This window comes from Procambarus clarkii, chromosome 49 (assembly GCF_040958095.1).
Source record: "Procambarus clarkii isolate CNS0578487 chromosome 49, FALCON_Pclarkii_2.0, whole genome shotgun sequence".
NCBI lineage: Eukaryota > Metazoa > Arthropoda > Malacostraca > Decapoda > Cambaridae > Procambarus > Procambarus clarkii.
The window spans coordinates 34675455-34694367 of NC_091198.1; the positions used below are offsets into that span (position 1 = coordinate 34675455).

An 18913-nucleotide genomic window follows, 5' to 3' on the forward strand; every position below is an offset into this window, starting at 1 on the left:
TAGCTTTGGCCTAACAAAAGTCATGAACAATTTCTTTAGTATATCGCCATCCATGTATTTAAATGCAATTCTGAAGTTAGAAAGCATAGCATAGGCTCCTTTCACAATATTCTTTATGTGGTCCTCAGGTGATAGTTTTCTATCTAGAACCACTCGTAGATCTCTTTCTTTATCAGAATTCTTTAAAGATTTCTCACATAATATATAGGTTGTGTGGGGTCTATGTTCTCCTATTCCACATTCCATAACATGACATTTATTAACATTAAATTCCATTTGCCAAGTGGTGCTCCATATACTTATTTTGTCCAGGTCTTCTTGAAGGGCATGACAGTCATCTAAATTTCTTATCCTTCCTATTATCTTAGCATCATCAGCAAACATGTTCATATAATTCTGTATACCAACTGGTAGATCATTTATGTAGACAATAAACATCACTGGTGCAAGAACTGAACCCTGTGGTACTCCACTTGTGACATTTCTCCATTCCGATACATTGCCTCTGATTACTGCCCTCATTTTTCTATCAGTCAGAAAATTTATCATCCATATTAGAAGCTTACCTGTCACCCCTCCAATATTTTCCAGTTTCCAGAACAACCTCTTATGTGGAACTCTGTCGAAAGCCTTTTTTAGGTCCAGATAGATGCAGTCAACCCAACCATCTCTTTCCTGTAATATCTCTGTGGCTCGATCATAGAAACTGAGTAAATTCGATACACAGGATCTTCCAGATCGAAAACCATACTGTCTGTCTGATATTATATCATTTCTCTCCAGGTGTTCTACCCATTTAGTTTTGATTAGCTTTTCCAATACTTTCACTATTACACTTGTCAATGATACAGGTCTATAATTGAGGGGGTCTTCCCTGCTTCCACTTTTGTAGATTGGAGCTATGTTAGCCTGTTTCCACACGTCTGCTACGATTCCTGTACACAGGGATGCCTGAAAGATCAGGTGAAGTGGAATGCTGAGCTCAGATGCACATTCTCTCAGAACCCATGGTGAAACGCCATCTGGGCCAGCTGCTTTGTTCCTCCCGAGCTCCTTTAGCATATTTTCCACTTCATCTCTAGACACCTCTATCCGCTCAATGTTGTTCTCTGGAATTCTTATTGTGTCTGGTTCTCTGAAGATTTCATTTTGTACAAACACACTTTGGAACTTTTCATTTAATGTTTCACACATTTCCTTTTCATTTTCCGTGAATCTGTTTCCCATTTTCAACCTCTGGATATTATCCTTTACCTGCAATTTGTTGTTTATGAATTTGTAGAATAGGCCCGGTTCTGTTTTACATTTATCTGCTATCCCTTTTTCAAAATTTCTTTCTGCCTCTCTCCTTACTGCTGTATAGTTGTTTCTCGCATCTTTGTATCGCTGGTATGTTTGGGGGTTTGGCCTCTTCCTATACTGATTCCATTTTTGTGTCTTTTGGTCTCTTGCCCTCTCACAATTTCTGTCGAACCAATCCTGTTTTCTGTTACTACACAAGTGAGAGTGAGAGAATGCATGGTAGTAAGTAAATGAATGAGTGAGTGACTGAGAATTAGTGAATGTGAACATGTGAGTTTGTGTGTATGCAAGTCTATCTCAAAATTAGTTTTGGGATGCTTGACCCTGACTAGTATCATTTAGTACTTAAATTCAAATTTTAACCAAAATAAGTTGAGGCATTTGGCTTGTTATGCGACTTTAGCTTTTATAGAATTTTAAAATGTTTGCAGTTACAATGAGGTGCAGTTTGTTAACATTTCACTGTGTTAGTTATAGACATTAAAATAAAGGCTTATGTTCAAATGTAAGTAATTAACATGAATCTTAGAAATTATTCTTATGTACTAATCTTGAAAATGGTACGCATATATACAGTATTGTAATTGTGAGGATGGGCAATGTTAGCAGGTACAAGAGGAGCAAGCACAACAACTCCATCAGCCAGAGGAAGGTGTGGGTGGGGGCCACCACACCCACCAGCATCAGCAGCAGCAGGAGGCATCACCCACTACACTTGAGGAACTGCAACAAGCCCTGTCATCAGGCCAAGCTATCCTTCAGACGGCAGACAATGGCTCAGAGCAGACCCTCCAGATGGTTGAAGGACAATGTGAGTTAAATGTAAAAAATTATTTTATTGTATGATTTTGTCTCGGGCATTTGGCTGCTCCCTAAAACACCTTGGACCTAAAACTGGTATTTGTTTAGTCGGAGCAGATCAAGAAGGGTCACACTGAAGAATCCTTGATCCAGACTGATGATGTGATCACACTGGAGAATCTCTGATCCAGACTGGATGTTGGGGTAACTGGAGAATCCTCGATCCAGACTGGAAGGATTTTCAGAAAGCGCGTTTCAAAAACTTATAGCTTTTCAAAAACTTATAGCTTTTCAAAATGGTTATTAGCAACTCCAGGATTGCTGGGTAGCATTCCGCAAAAACACACGATTCCCTAATCAAAGCCACTTCACATTTTGACTTGATAGTTTGTGTTGTTTAATGATGGATAGGTGAAAGACTGAAATTAAACTAAATGGTTTGGTTTTATCCTCAGAAAGTAATATTTGATTGTGCTTTAAGCCAATTATTGGTGGACATTTCTTGAATGTGTGTATAGCAGTTGTTTGTTTTAACTGTTTAATTGACTAGGTATAAGAATTTCATTTATCATTCTGGACCAGTTTGTGCAATTACAAAAATTAATGGTCTCCTCTTTGAGTCTTTCACTACATTTACAGTCCCATGGGGCTTTTTACCTTGAATATAAGCATAAATGCTGTTGCAGAATGTACAACTGGTTGCAATACCACCTGTGAGAGGGGGGTATGCTAAATTCAGTTCATCTATAGCTACATCTTGCTAGAATTAACACTTGACAAGAACAGAAGCCTTGAAAACTTTTCTGCTGGGTTCACAAGAGTGGAAGCATTAAAAACTGCCAAACAACCCCCTTCCCCCAAATAATGTATGCTATGATTGAAATTCACTCGAACCCATTAATACCAACCCACTACCAACAGGGGGGGGGCCCAGATTCCTGACCCCCCCCCCCCCACCAACCTTTGCAAGTCAGTTGTGGTCAACTCTGGTCATCCACTGTAGTGCTCCTGGGCTATTAAGAATTGCACAGGTCCTGCTGCTCTGTGCTAAGTGTTGGCTGTCCTTGGACTTGGTACTATTTTACGAGTTCCTTGTGTAATGTTCCTTACTTACGTACCCGCCTAGTTGTACTTGTGGGGGTTAAGCTTCGGCTCGTTGGTCCTGCCTCTCAACTGTCAATCAACTGGTAATTACCTAAGTGTAATTACCTAAGTGTAGTTACAGGATGAGAGCTAGGCTCGTGGTGTCCCGTCTTCCCAGCACTCTTTGTCATATAACGCTTTGAAACTACTGACAGTCTTGGCCTCCACCACCTTCTCCCCTAACTTGTTCCAACCGTCTACCACTCTGTTTGCGAAAATGAATTTTCTTATATTTCTTTGGCATCTGTGTTTAGCTAGTTTATATCTATGACCTCTTGTTCTTAAAGTTCCAGGTCTCAGGAAATCTTCCCTATCGATTTTATCAATTCCTGTTACTATTTTGTATGTAGTGATCATATCACCTCTTTTTCTTCTGTCTTCTAGTTTTGGCATATTTAATGCCTCTGACCTCTCCTCGTAGCTCTTGCCCTTCAGTTCTGGGAGCCACTTAGTAGCATGTCTTTGCACCTTTTCCAGTTTGTTGATGTGCTTCTTAAATTAAGATATGGGCACCACACAAGTGCTGCATATTCTAGCTTTGGCCTAACAAAAGTCGTGAACAATTTCAGAAATTGTTCTGATGGTGTACAGGTTCCTGAGCCTATTGGGCTACATCATATCTACATTTGAAATCAACATACTTATGTATGGAGTCTGCCTCCACCACATCCCATCCAGTGCATTCCATTTATTTGCAGTGCAAATAAATCCAGTGCATTCCCATCCAGTATCATTCCATTCATTCCATTCCATTCGATTTGCCCAGACACAGACAAAGTTCTTTCCAACATCCCTGTGGCTTAGTTGGGTACTAAGTTTCCACCTGTGTTCCCTTGTTTGCATACCCCCCTTGCTAAATAGTTTATCTACCCTGTCAATCCCTCTTAGAATTTTACAGGTGATGATCATGTCTTCCCTAACTCTTCTGTCTTCAAGTGTTGTGAGGTTTAGTTCTAGTAATCTTTCCTTGTAGTTTATACCCCTCAGCTCAGGGACTATCCTGGTGGCATACCAGCAGTAGGTAGGCAAACCATATCACCAGGCATGCCACTCACAAGTCAAGCAGGGCTCCAAGCCAGGTTTGGGGAGTAGAACCCCCAGAACCTAATCTAGTTACTGCTGAAACTTTTCTAACTTCATTTTGTGTTAGACTGGATATGGACTCCATACTGGAGCCACATACTCTAGTATTCGTCTGACATATGAGTTATATAAGGTTCTGAATGATTCTTTTTACAAGTTTCTCTATGCAGTTCTTATGTTTACCAGCCATGTATATGCCACTGATGATATCCTTTTGATGTGGACTCCTGCATAAGGCTTGGTTTTGGATTCTCTGTTGTCGTTGCTTTCCTTGCCTCCTGCAGCCTTAATCTGGCTGCAGGTCCACCATCTTCTGGTGTTGAAGGGGAAGCCGAGTGACTCGGCAGTTGCTCGAGTAATTGTGAGGGAGCCTGAACTTTGCCCTTCTGGTTTTTCTTCTGAGCCGGGTTTGGCTTTTGAGGCTGCTCTAGTTTTTATGGGGCTGCCCCATTCACCTCATGATCACTGGGTGCTGACTCAAGGGGGCCCTGTGCTGGGTACTGCATCACCGCTTCCTCTAAGGGTTTTTTGGGTTTAAATTCCCTGGCGCTTTCCTCCGCCCTCACTTGACTTCTTTAGGGATGCCTCAACTCTTGGTTGGGGGCTTTGTGACCTGCACTGACCAGTCTGGCAAAGTCGTTGGCTCCCTTCCCTTTGTTGGGCACACAGTCTGGTCCAGGAGCTTGCAACTGTGTGGCAGGCACTGCGGAGAGTTTGGATTCCTCCAGTTGCCACTTCCTTCCTCTGGCTTTGATCACTTGGACGTCGACCTCTTCACCTCGGTGTGGTCTCGGCGTCTGCTTCTTCATGTAGCGCTGTTCGCTGACTGTGAGGCCCTCAGTCTTTATGTTTTTTAACTGGACTGGTCGAGATGGGGGTTCCTTTACCCTGAATGCTGGCATGTCTGTAGTCCTACAGGGGAAGAGTGATTCTCCTGGCTCCTTGGTGCCCGGCCCAGCCATGGTTTCAGGCGCTGTTTATTCTGTGTCCAAACCTGGTTGTTTTTTCGTGGCTGCACGAAAGTGATCAAGTGGCTGGTTTAATAGTATTCCACATGCAGTCTTTTTCCCTGCTAGAGTCTGAAGTCTCTTGGCACTCCTGTCATTTCCTGTCCCTTTGTTGTTGTTCTTTGGTTTCTGCATGGGTTGTTCTGTCCTTCCAGTCTTGGCTGTCTCGTGGCCAGTGTATTATGCCAAATACTGTTGCCTTTTATCATGCGGCAACAAAGCTGCTCCAGCTTGCTTTCAGGGTTGATGCCTCTTCTGCCTCGTTTTGTAAGCTTTCTTGTGCTTTGTTTCACTTCCAACCTGCTCATGCACTGCGTAGTCCCTTGACCGGGTTCTTTCTTTTCTTCTGCTCGGTTTATGGTGGCCCCTTCAAACCAGGATTGTTTTTTGAAGGGTTTGTTTTTGGTATTTCTGGCCTATGGGTGCTGGGTGAGCGAGCTTCATGCTCTTTTTCTGTGCTGGGGGTTTCGTTCTTTTGTCTCTGGAGGGTGTTTTGTTCAGTTGCAGCCAGCTTCTTTTCTGGTGAAGAGTGATTCGTCTGGTTTCCAGATGGGTCCTTTGGTCGTGGTCGTAGTTTAACAATCAGCCGGCAGTTAAACAATTGATAGATGTTGTTAGCTGGTGGCGTCTGGGCCACCGCCGAGACGGCAGATGCAAGTGTCTCGGGTACTGTAGGGTGGAGGAGGGAGGCGATGTGTCTAGACAATACGTATACGGGCACGTATTGTTGTTGTCGTTGATGTTGAATCTTTGTTGTAGCATGCTGATAAGTAGGCGGTAAAGGAACAGGCAGGATTTACTGCTAAGTAGGACTTTACCGTGACAGTGGAAAGACTTTACGTCCAGATAAATGCAATCAACCCAATCATCCCGCCTGTAAAATCTGGTTCTCTCATAGAAGCTAAGTAGATTCGTTACACGGGATCTTCCAGATTGAAAACAATATACTCCCTCTGTTATTTTATTATTTCTCTTCAGGTGTTCTACCCATTTGGCTTTAAATATTTGTTCTAATATTTTGACTACTACACTTGTAAATGATTCAGGTCTATAATTAAAAGGGGTCTTCCCTGCTGCTACTTTTGTAGATTTGGAACAATGTTAGCTATTTTCCATATAGTTAACCAAGACTCCTTCCATATTGTCTTGGCTTGGATATTTTCCATATAGCCAAGCCAAGACCTCTGTACACAGAGATGGCTGAAAAATCAATAGATGTGGAATGCTGAGCTCAGGTGTGCATTCTCTCAGAAGCTAAGGTTAAACTCCATTTTGGCCAACTGCTTTGTGCCTACTTAGCTCCTTGAGCATTTTTTCTACTTTGTTTTTAGACACCTCTATGTGCTCTATGTTCTCTGGAATTCTGCTTGTCTGAAGAATTCATTTTACACAAACACACTTTGGAAATATTCTATTAGTGTTTCATACATTTCTATTTCATTCTCCAAGAATCTCTTTCCCATTTTCAACCTCTGAATTTTATCCTTTACCTGCAATTTTCTTTTAATGAATTTGTAGAATAGGCCTGGTTCTGTTTTACATTTGTCCGCTGTTTCCTTCTCAAAATTTCTTTCTGATGCTCTTCTCACTTGTGTAGTTGTTTCTTGCATCTTTGCTGATATGTTTGGGGGTTTGGCATCCTGTTTCCCAGTTCTGTATCTTTTTTTTTGTATGAATTTTTGTCTTCATCATATATTTGACAAAACTTGACATACATCTCATTTTATTTCTTGCCTAACAGAAAGTCATTCCAATCAAATTCATTAAAGCCTTTGCCAAGATCCCCATAGTGTCCTTTCTTGAAATCAAGTTTTTAACTGCTTCATTTTCCTCATTCTCTTCTAGATTATAACACATTGCATTCTTTATTTCCAAAATGACATGGGCACTTTTGCCCAAGGGGAAAAGGTACTGAATGTTAAATTTCTCTTCTTCTTTCCTGATGAATATCAAATCCAACATTGAAGGAACATTCCCCTTCCCTCATTCTTGTAGATTGTTTAGCAGGTTGTTACATGAATGTCTCAAGGATGAAGTTTACAAATCTACCAGTCCCTAAGTCCTCCGTTCTTGCTTCATGGTCCTCTCAGTCTATGAATTTCAAGTTAAAGACACCAAGTAAAAATTTGTTGGGCTTTAACTGCTCCTACTGTAATATGCCTAATGATTGCTATGAGGCCCTCTCATTTGTTATCCAGCTGCTTCATTGTCCATGTGTGGCTTGCTGGTGGACTGAAGGCATTTATGATAATCAGTGTATCATTATAAATCACCAGTGCTGTTATGTTAACACTTTCGCGCTTTATATTAGAGATAACTCGTCACTGGGTTTTCTTACGATTCCGCATAACTGCCTACTTTTCTCGTCAATCGAAAAAGTATTTCTATAAATTCCATTTTTTAACCGAAATGGATGGGGATACTTTTGTTTTGTAGAGAATTTATTTGCAAATTTTTTAGTATCAGAATGAATATTATATCACATAAACTTCTACGAGTAAAAAAAAAAATACACAAAGTATGTTTGGGGGTGTGGCGAGCGTGTGGCAGTGGGTTCCCTTTAGCCGTTGATATATCCAACACGTGTGAAATATTTGTATGTGTTATGTATATGTCTGTGTAGGGAATTTTATTGCGATCACTGTCATACAAATTATAAAATGTTTCAACAAGTATAAACATGACAAACATCAAACGAACGAAAACAATGCGTTCGTTTCTGCCGCGAACGCATACTGAGCGACGTGGTTCTATATTTGGCGCTTCTCTTACACATGCTTTGTACCAATGTTATACAGTTCATCTTATAGAAAATTTTATTGCGAACACATTGGTATAAAAAAGAAATACGTACATAGAAAAGTAGGGTCAGGAAATGTATAAACTTTCCAAGCATGATTTCCCCCCTGTGTTTTCGCCAGTGCGCTCGCGGCTAACTACTCTCCACTTCACACACTCTTGCGGGTGGGCAATTACCTATATTAAACATTCATATGCATATGTCCGTGTAGAGAATTTTATTGCGATTCCAATGATACCAAAATTAGCGATGTAGGACAACTGTAGGCTTCGCAACCATTAAGAAAGTGGAAACATTTTGTTGCTGTTTGGCGCTCTCGGCGAGTGATCTGCATAGTTTTTTATTTGGTGTTGATACTCCTTATGCTTGGGCGGCATTTTATAGGTATGCTCTTATAGACAATTTCATTGCGAACACGAACACAGTGATACCAAATTTAAATACGTGCACCTTCAATTATTGTCAGGACAGTCAAAAGAGTGTACACTTTTTCGGTCTTACCGCGTAGGCGCGCGAAGTGCCGAAAGCATCTGGGGTATTGTTTTTTTTTGAGCGCCGATAGCGCGAAAGTGTTAACTTCTTGTGATTTTATGTCAGTCTTCAAGAACAATGTTCTATCCCTTGTTCTTGGAGGCAATTTGCTAAGACTGTGATTTTATCTGCTGCTGGTTAGGTTGGATCCTTGGTGGAGGCAGGTTGCAGTCCCCTTCCACTTTCCCTGGCTGATTATTCTTCCACTCACTGATGCTATTTTCGTGCATCACAGAAGGTCAATTGTCATGACCTCTGGTGGAGTTGGTTGATTCCCCCACCACCTGAGAGGTGGCTTTCAGGTCAAGAGTCCTCTCTGGCTGTGTTGGGTCATTGTGGATTGGTTGGCCTCTGACTTTGTCGGAGCGACCTCATCTTTTCATTGGGCGTGTCATCTTTTTGCGAGGTAGACCTGCAATTCCTAATCAGTTCCTCAGGTTTGAACACGTTCATTACCTACTCGACCTTCCGCACAATCACTTTTTGCCTAGATCCAACGCATGTTGTAAATTGAGTTTTTGGGTAATTTTTGGGTAAAACTCCTTAATGGCACATTCTTATTTATTAGAGGGTCAAGGATTAGATAGGTTTTGTAGTGGGGTGGCACACTTACTGCTTTCATGTTCTACTGTCTTAAATCTGGTGCCCTGTATTGTCACCAGTTAGCGCTGGTCATTGTGACTGGGCTACACTTACTAGGGGTTGGCATGTTTGATTTCCTCAATGGCTGACTGGTCTGGATCCCTAGTCAATTTGTGTGTCAGCTTACCAGAGGTCTGGTTCTTTTCCAGGTTGGTGGGTTCAGGTTCCTGGTGAATTTGCAAAAGTCCCAGTTTGTTCTGTCCTACGTTTGGACTTGGCTGGGCCTCATTTGGGACTCTTGGTTTGTGTCGCTTTCTGTTTTGGGCAGGCTTGACTCGGCTGTATTACCATCATCTATTGGTGTTGAGCAGGTGACGGATGAGTTGGCATTTGCTCAAGCAGCTTTGTGGGAGCCTCAACTTTGCCCTCCTCATATATTGTCTGGGCAGGATTTGGGTTTAAATGCTGTTCTGGTACCTCCAGGGCACCCCATTTCACCACTGTCATGGTTGCAGGGGTGTGGCCTTTGGTGGCTCTTTGCCAGCTGGTGCATCACTAGATTTCTCTTCTCGGGGTTCGGTTTCCCATAGCTCTTACCACCACTCTCCCTCTACGTATTCACAGATGCCTCAGCTCTCGGTTGGGGCTTTGTCACCAGTTCTCAAATGGTTGGCCTAGGGTTGTTGATCACCACTCCTTTGTCGGGCACACAATACGGTTCTAGAGTTTGCAGTAGTGTGGAGAATTCGGATTCCTCCAAGCTGCATGATCTGGTTCCATTCTGACTGTACCCCAGTGGTTTATTGTCTCAGCTGGGAGGTAGGGTTCACTTTGGTCCACCATTGAAAGTTAAAAAACAAAAAACAAAAAAAAAACTAATTTTTGTTGAGCCTGGTGACTCAACAGGTCAACAAACCTGGTGAGGCCAACCAGAGCTCCACAACTGATGGAACCTTGTAGTGGGAGGAATCTGGTGAAGAAAGCTTGAGGGAGCCATAATAGGCTTCCCCACAAAGAAGTGTTTCATTACATTCAGGTCTTGGTTTGTCATATTGATTGTTAGCTTTCTTTGCTCATGTATATAGTGCCACTCTATATATCCAACATGTTTTTTATTTCAATATTTTTCTCCTATTCTTCAGCTTTATCTTTCTCTTGTTTGGCTCCATTTTAATTATGTAATTCAGCTTTGGGGTCTGTACCATATAATGGACATAATTTTATTTGATTGTGTACAGAGAAGGATGACAAAGTTAATCCCTGTAGTTTAGAAAGCTCAAGTACGAAGAGGAATTAAAAGAACTTTATTTTCATTCTCAGGATATATGAAGAGTAAAGGTTGACATGATTGAAGTATTTGAAAGTTATATATAAGTTATATAATATGTTAACACAAAATAGAATACAAAACAATGGATATAAATTGGACAAGCATAGATATAGGAAAGACCTGGGTAAACACTGGTTTGTAAAAAAAAAACAGCATTGAATGTAATAAAATGCCATTTTCTGGGTGAAACCCGGAGGCTTCCCGGAGTTATACCGGGCTGATGTGTATATATTAGACCATGACAACAGTCAATCAATGGAGTTCTAGGCCTACTGGGGACCAGCACCAGAACCTGGCCCCCCCCCCCCCTCAGGGAGGCATGAGGAGCAATGGCCTATAGACACCCCCATGTAATTGGAAGCAGTCACTATGTCTGCCATCTACCAGGTAAGGCACCCAGAAAGGTAGGAGTTCCAAAACAAACTACAGCTAGTTAAAATATTGCAACCCGAAGCTGAACTCCCCAATCAAAAACAAGCAAACAAGCATGATGTCACCACAGCTGCCTTGCTGCTGTCTGTGTAACTCCCCCCCCCTCCTTGGGAGGGGGTCCCAGATCTCCCGCGTCAGCTACCCAACCCTAATTCAGGCCGAATGTAAAAAACGTGAAAAAAAAAAACGCCGACGGGAGGGAGGGAGGGATGCTGGGGAGCCTCCAGGTCTCACCCTGAAAATTATGTTTCATTACATTCAACGCTGATTTTCTGTGGAGAGTCCCTTCGGCTCCCCAGGGCTGACTTAACCAAAGATAAAGAAAAAGAGGGACTTACCCAGGAGGCGGCCGCCACTCGCTCCTCAATTCGAAGTCGAGACAACTGGCTGTAACCTGCGACCCAAGATTACACATGCCCGAGAAAGGCCAGGACCATTAACGAGGTATCGTGCAGCCAAGACCCTGTTCGACCTCCAAAAGCCCCATGCCCGAATGTCAGCCCAGGACATATTACCACAAACAGCAGTGAAAGCCGCGAACTTACGAATGTTGTCGGCACTGGGATAGACCGCTGACTGGCTGGATTGAATAATCCTGCAGATGATCTGGGAGACCCATGCCCTGGAACAGGGAAGAAAGGAAACTGGGTCAACCCAAAGTGCATACATACCCTGCCACTGAGGCCATAGCACGCAAGTAACGATGAAGAGCTGCAAGCCGGACATAAAACATTATGCACCCCTGACTGAACCAACCGGTCGGCCGAGCGGACAGCACGCGGGAGTTGTGATCCTGTGGTCCCGGGTTCGATCCCAGGCACCGGCGAGAAACAATGGGCAGAGTTTCTTTCACCCTATGCCCCTGTTACCTAGCAGTAAAATAGGTACCTGAGTGTTAGTCAGCTGTCACTGGCTGCTTCCTGGGGGTGGAGGCCTGGTCGAGGACCGGGCCTGCGGGGACACTAAAATGCCCCGAAATCATCTCAAGATAACCTCAAGAAGATGCTTCAGCAGACACAACTATCACAAGCAAGGAAAATAAACCTAAGCAGGGAGATCGAAGAAATAGAACAAACGTTGAAGCGAATCATATGAGTCTGAGGAAATGGAATTGGAACAGAAAGCTATACAAGAGATAAAGAAAAATCCTAAATATTTTTTCACATACGCAAAATCAAAATCAAAAACCTCGACCAGTATTGGACCGTTAATTACAAATGAAGGTACGTACACAAAGGACAACAAAGAGATTAGTGAAATTCTAAGAACCCAGTATGAGGCTTTGTTTAGCACACCAATAAACAACATGAAAGTTGATGATCCAGACAGCTTCTTTATGAATGACATTCAAGCTGCAGGTAATATAACGGATATTACCACAAACTTCGAAGACTTTGAAAGAGAAATTGATAATATGCCTATGCACTCAGCTCCTGGGCCTGACTCATGGAATTCAATATTCATAAAGAAATGTAAAGTACCAGTAGCGAGAGCACTCAGCGTAATATGGAGAAAGAAGCCTGGATACAGTGGAGATACCAGCAGCACTTAAATCTGCAAATATAGCTCCGTTGCACAAGAGGGATGAGTAAAGCCTTGGCAAAAAATTATAGGCCAGTTGCACTAATATCACACATAATAAAAGTGTTTGAAAGAGTGATTAGGAATCAAATTTCTAGTTTTATGGAAAACAATGAGATGCACAAGCCAGGACAACATGGATTTAGAGCGGGAAGATCCTGTCTGTCACAGTTACTCAACCACTATGATAAAATCACAGAAGCTCTAGAAGAAAAGCAAAGTGCAGATGTTGTATACACAGACTTTGCAAAGGCGTTCGACAAATGTGACCATGGGATGATAGCACACAAAATGAGGTCAATGGGAATAACTGGAAAAGTAGGACTGCTGGATACTCAATTTCCTGTCGAACAGAACACAAAGAGTAACAATCAATCAAATAAAATCGAGTCAAAGTGATGTTAAAAGCTCTGTACCTCAAGGTACAGTTCTTGCACCACTGCTGATCCTTATTCTCATATCAGATACAGATAAAAATACATGTCACAGCTTTGTGTCATCCTTTGCAGATGACACAAAAATCAGCATGAAAAATAACCTCTGCTGAAGACATTGAAAAATTACATTGCAGATGTCAACAAAGTTTTCGATTGGGCAGCAGAAAATAACATGATGTTTAACAGTGATAAATTTCAGGTACTCAGGTACGGCAAAAATGAGGATCTGAAACATAATACAGGGTACAAAACACAATCGAATCTTCCCATAGTAGAAAAACAGCTTGTCAAGGATTTGGGAATAATAATGTCCGACGATCTAACGTTTAAGGAGCACAACCAAGCAAATATTGCGTCAGCCAGAAAAATGATAGGATGGATTACGAAGAACTTTCAAATCCAGGGATCCCTTCACAATGGTTGTACTCTTCAAATCACTTGTGCTGTCCCGTCTCGAGTACTGCTCAGTACTCATCTTCCCCCTTCAGAGCAGTAGAGATTGCTGAAATAGAAGGAATACAGAGAACATATATGGCACGCATAGACGAGATAAAACGCCTAAACTATTGGGAACTGTGTCAAAGCTCTCCAAATGTACTCTCTAGAAAGGAGACGAGAGAGATACCTGTACCAAATAATATACACATGGAAAATACTGGAGGGTCAGGTCCCAAATCTACACAGTAAAATAACAACATACTGGAGTGAACGATATGGAAGAAAATGCAAGATTGAACCTGTGAAGAGCAGAGGTGCCATAGGCACAATCAGAGAACACTGTATAAACATCAGAGGTCCGCGGTTGTTCAACGTCCTCCCAGCGACTATAAGAAATATTGCCGGAACAACCATGGACATCTCCAAGAGAAAACTGGACTGTTGGCCAGGCTTGGGGAGTAGAAGAACTCCCAGAACCCCATCAAGCAGGTATGTAGCACAGCACATGTATGCTCTACACAGCACTACACAAAAGGATGGAGCTAGAGGCGATCAACTGCCACTATCACAACAGGCTGTGAATTGGGGTTGGCTAGCCAATGTGGGAGGTCTAGGACCCCCCCTTTCCCCTCCCAGGGAGGGGGAAGTTGTGCAGACAGCAGTGCAGCAGCTGTTGTGACATCTTGCTTGTTTTTGATTGGGGAAGTTATGCCTGCTAGTTTGACTTTCGGTTTTCAATTTTTTAACCAGCTGTAGTTTGTTTTGGAATTCCTACCTTTCTGGGTGCCTGACCTGGTAGATGGCAGACATAAACTGCTTCCAATTACACGGGGGTGTCTATAGGCCATTGCTCCTCGTACCTCTCGGAGGATGCCAGGTTCTGGTGCTAGTGTCTGGTAGGCCTAGAACTCCATCGATTGTTGCCACAGTCTAAAATATGCACATCAGCCCAGTATAGCTTCAGGGAGCTGAAGAGGCTCTCCAAAGAAAGGGTTCTTAATTTATTGACCAAAATTGTGGGTAACATGATAAACATGGAATTGCTGGAGTATTTCATGAGTAGGTTAATCCTAGTATTGTGCAGCTTTCACAAGTGACCCTCCCATGGTGCGCCATCTTCCGCATCAACATTAAACACTTGACATGCCCTATAGGTTCCATCTTCAATAATTTTGGCCAATTTTGGAACAAATTCAGCTGGTCCTTCTCGTCTACACTAGCAGCCTCTCCACTCACGTTTACATGTGTAAATTTGCTCTATGCTTGTATCTTGTCAATTTACCCATGACTCGACACCAATATTTGATCACTCTGTTTCACATCTTTTTCTTCTGTAAATCATCAAAAAGACTTCTTGCTCTCACCTTTACGAGCATCAGGCCGATTGATTTTCGACGAAGATTCTTGTTCTCAATCCACAATGTTAACTTTTCCACCCCACAAATTAAATGTGATCATTTGCTTATTTTCATTGATCTGTTTCAGATCTTGACAATTTGCAGACTATGTAGAACCAGTACTAGAATGTGAAACACTTACGTGAAATCCACGCATGGTAAAGCTCAAATGGAAACAAAAAAGTGTTAAAATTTGCAACTAGATTATTAAGTACAGTGGCTGAATTCATAAAAATAAGCTTGTAGCTCAGGTTAAAGGAATCTTAACAACTCCAGAGGAAAGAAAGAAGAGAATGAATATGATTTCTATGTAGAAAATGCTAATTTGGTAGACAATGTGGACAACTTGTATTTTCCTATCTATTAATGTCTTAACATATTGCATTGTTATGGCTTCCTAAGTTTTCATGGAAGTTAGTGTATGAACTTTGTATTACAGGCGTGGTTACTGGTTCTGGTCAGACGTATGTTGTTGTGCAAGAAGGCGACAACATCAGTTTTGTGCCAGCTGAAATGGTGCAAGGTGACCTGGGTGCTGCAGTCAATGGTGGCCAGGTCAGTCATATGAATAATATGTTGCATGAAGTTGTTTTCTGTGTAATGTAGCTATTTTCCACATAAGGTGGAAATTTCCACATTTTAGGGGCCTCGTAGCCTAGGTGGATAGCGCGCAGGACTCGCAATTCTGTGGCGCGGGTTCGATTCCCTCACGAGGCAGAAACAAAATGGGCAAAGTTTCTTTCACCCTGAATGCCCCTGTTACCTAGCAGTAAATAGGTACCTGGGAGTTAGTCAGCTGTCACGGGCTGCTTCCTGGGGGTGGAGGCCTGGTCGAGGACCGGGCCGCGGGGACACTAAAGCCCTGAAATCATCTCAAGATAACCTCAAGGAAGGTGGTCTATATTTGTTTTACTTATCCCTTCCATTTTCTTATTATCATTAGTATAAATGCATTTTCTGGAGGAATTGAATGATGGCTGCCTTAAGCTAGCTGCACTTAGATATCTCCATATGCATGTCATGTCTTTCCCAGGAGATCTTGATAGCTTACTGCAGACCAGAGTCAGAACCATGCTCCCTCACCTCATTGAATCTCCTGATCATTGGGAACTTTATGATCACCCTCACCATGCAAACATCCAGAAAGTAAGCAAAGCATAACAGACGACTGTAAGGTTCACAGAGAAGAGAGAAATGGAGCAGCAAATGACTTGGCGAACAATCCTCCCGGTTGTTAATTTGAACTTCCCTGGTTACAGCTGGCCACTACCAGGTGCCAGCACCATGGGAGCTGCTGGTTCTCATGTCAACACTCTTCAATCCTTTACCTGATGTCCTCCTGTGTGGACCACTCCTTCAGTGGTCAGCCTTATGGGGCCCCTCAACTATTTCTAGATGAACATTGGCCATCCTTTGGATTCTATACTGTTGGGGTGCCTATTTGCTTGTATATCACTTCAAGATTAGTTTTGACTTGCATGTGTGTGTGTTCAGGTGTTCATTCCAGAGAGGCCAGACTTCAGTATAGGATGCCTCATCCAGAAAAGTACAAAGGTCAGTTACTTGTCTGTGAGACTCACTGGTTGATTCAGGGGTATTGTGGGGGTTGAACTTCGGCTCTTTGGTTTAGTGTTTACATGCTTGTACATATGACTTGCCATTGACACCCTTTGTTGCTGTGTTTTTCCTCAAGGCTGCATTTGATGTAATTTTTTTCAGTAACTGTCTTTGGTGTCTAGGTATTGTGTTTGGTCTTTACCTGCAGGCCTTGGGACGTCCTGTGGGGTCTTTTGCATGGCTCGATATGAATCAACCCACCATACTTACTAATTGAGAGTTTAAAGGAGGTCAGTTGGTTTTGCCACAAACAATTATCATTTGTAGTCTTCCTCTATGCCTGTTGGGTGGGCATTATCCTCTACCCTGAGTCCTGTGACTTTTGAGTTCTGTTGACCTCTATTTTTGGTAAAACCATCTTTTGGTTTTGCTTTATATTTTTGTAGTGACGAGGCTTCACAGACAGCAGCAGCAGCTTCAGGTTTGTACATCAGTTTTGACTTTGGTGACTTGGTGCTCAAGTGTTGGCTGGAATCAGCTCTCATAGGTTTTTATGACATGAATTTGGAGAGGCTGGTGTTCCTCTCCACTTGCACTGGGCTCTGGGATGTCTTAGGGTTTCAGAGTCTTGGCTGTAATTAGCTGTGGATGTTGCTTGGCCTTCTCCAGGGATTGCCTCTTTCACATCGACACCGGAGTCAATTGAACTGTTGCTTCCTGCTGAATATTCATAGCTTTCCAGTTTTACGTGGAATAAAGGGGTGTATTTGGTTCTGATCTCAAAGTTTGGTGTTGCCTTCCTATCTGTTCAGCCACCATATGTGAAACTTGTCCCTGCCCTGGGGTCCTCATTTCAGACTTCAGGGACTGGGGAAGAACTCAAGATGGGTCCCTAGGTGCCCTTCAATCTTTCCTGGTTTCTGGTTACCTCTGTAGGGTGGGAAGGGTTTCAGTTCAGGTGGTGGATATTCCTTTTCCTCTGTTGATTTTTGGGCTTGGTTCCTTGGCTGCTGTTCCCTTCTTTGAGCACACAGTACAGTGCACACATTTGTGGCAGTGTAACAAGACATGTGGAGGATTCTTCTTCTGGGCTATATTCTATGGCACCATTCCATCTGCTCTGTTGTGCATTGGCTGAAACTGCAGTGATAAGAGGGGGGGTCACTTCAGTCCTTTCCTCTTTGGAGATGTACTTTGAGGGTGGCTCTGCATCTAGATTCTCAGAGTTTTGTTCTCCACAAGATAGATGCATGTGCAGGGATAACATGTGGCTCTGCAAGATGGCCCTCTTCATGCCTCTGTGGAACTGGTGGCTTACATCTTGTGTGGCTCCATTCCCCGAGCATGAGGTTCTTGTGGGGCATGTCTCTTTACTGGACTGATCGAGGTTGGGTTCATTTATCTTTTCCTCCATTTCAGTTGTTACTCCAAGTTTTGTCCAGATTGGACTCTTTCATTGGCAAGGTGATCCTTCCAGCTCCTTAGTGGCTGCTCAGCCTTGGTTTCTGTCACTCCTTGCCTGGTGTCTGAAACATGAGTTATAGTTATTCTGCATCTCTGCATTTTTCAGCAGGTCAGTCAGGCAGCATCCTTGCTGGTTCATCATACTCCTCTGGTCTTCACATCTAGAGTTTTTGATGTGGGTCTTTCATCATTTGTACTGTGTATAGGTGGCAGAGTTGTTAGTATCCCATATGCATCCTTCGTCATGGCTCTAGTATAACATTTCTTGTTGCTCTCTTTCATCTTTTTGTCTGTCTTTGTTGGTTGTAGTCTGTATCGTGCCAGTAGTTTGACCCTTTTCACTTGCCCCTTCAGTCCATGTTATCTATTTCATGGCTTTGTTTATGTTTGCCCTCACGTCCGGTTTTCAGACTGATGGGAGCTTCATGCTCTCTTCTGGAAGAGGAATTCTGTTCCATTTACTTGGTTGGGCGGTTTCTTCATTTGCAACCTCCTTAATTTTCTGGCAGGGAATGGAACAGTTGTCTTCTGGAGTTGCCAACTCCTTAAGGTATTAACTTATTTGTTAGGTTGAATGTACATAATTTTCTGTGGCCAGTTGTGGCTAGCTTTGTAAGCTACCTTCTCACCATCTACACTATTTTGGGGGATTCACTGGCCGTTGATCCTCTTTCCTTGATTCCCTGTTCTGATGTTCATTTGTCTCAGGTTGTTCAGTAGGGTCTTTAACTCTAGCCAGACAGCAGGCTGCCTTGGGCCTATGATGTTCAACAGTTCACAGCTTTGACTGACAACTTTTCTAATGTCTTTGGCTGATCTCCAGTTCCTGGGTTTAAGAGATCTAACAAGGTCTTTGTGGCTTGTTTCTTGGTAGGTGTTCCTGGTGTCCTTTGGGTTTGTGTTGCTCTTGGGATATCCTTCCAGGGTTTTCTTCTTGGAGAGAATATTCTTCATTCTTTTCCTCACTGGAAAGTTCTGGTTTCCTCATTTTTTTGTGGGAAGCCCCTACGGCTCCCTGGAGCTTATCG

The 18913-nt window shown here is 42.7% G+C and overlaps 1 protein-coding gene across 1 annotated transcript in view; it reads left to right on the plus strand.

Moving 5' to 3' along the window:
- Positions 1–18913, plus strand: part of LOC123763247 (protein tramtrack, alpha isoform) — a 242845-nt gene that overhangs the window by 64930 nt on the left and 159002 nt on the right. The window contains 2 exon segments of the mRNA XM_069303178.1: positions 1909–2113; positions 15304–15419. Of these exon segments, the coding sequence (XP_069159279.1) occupies positions 1909–2113; positions 15304–15419 (321 nt within the window).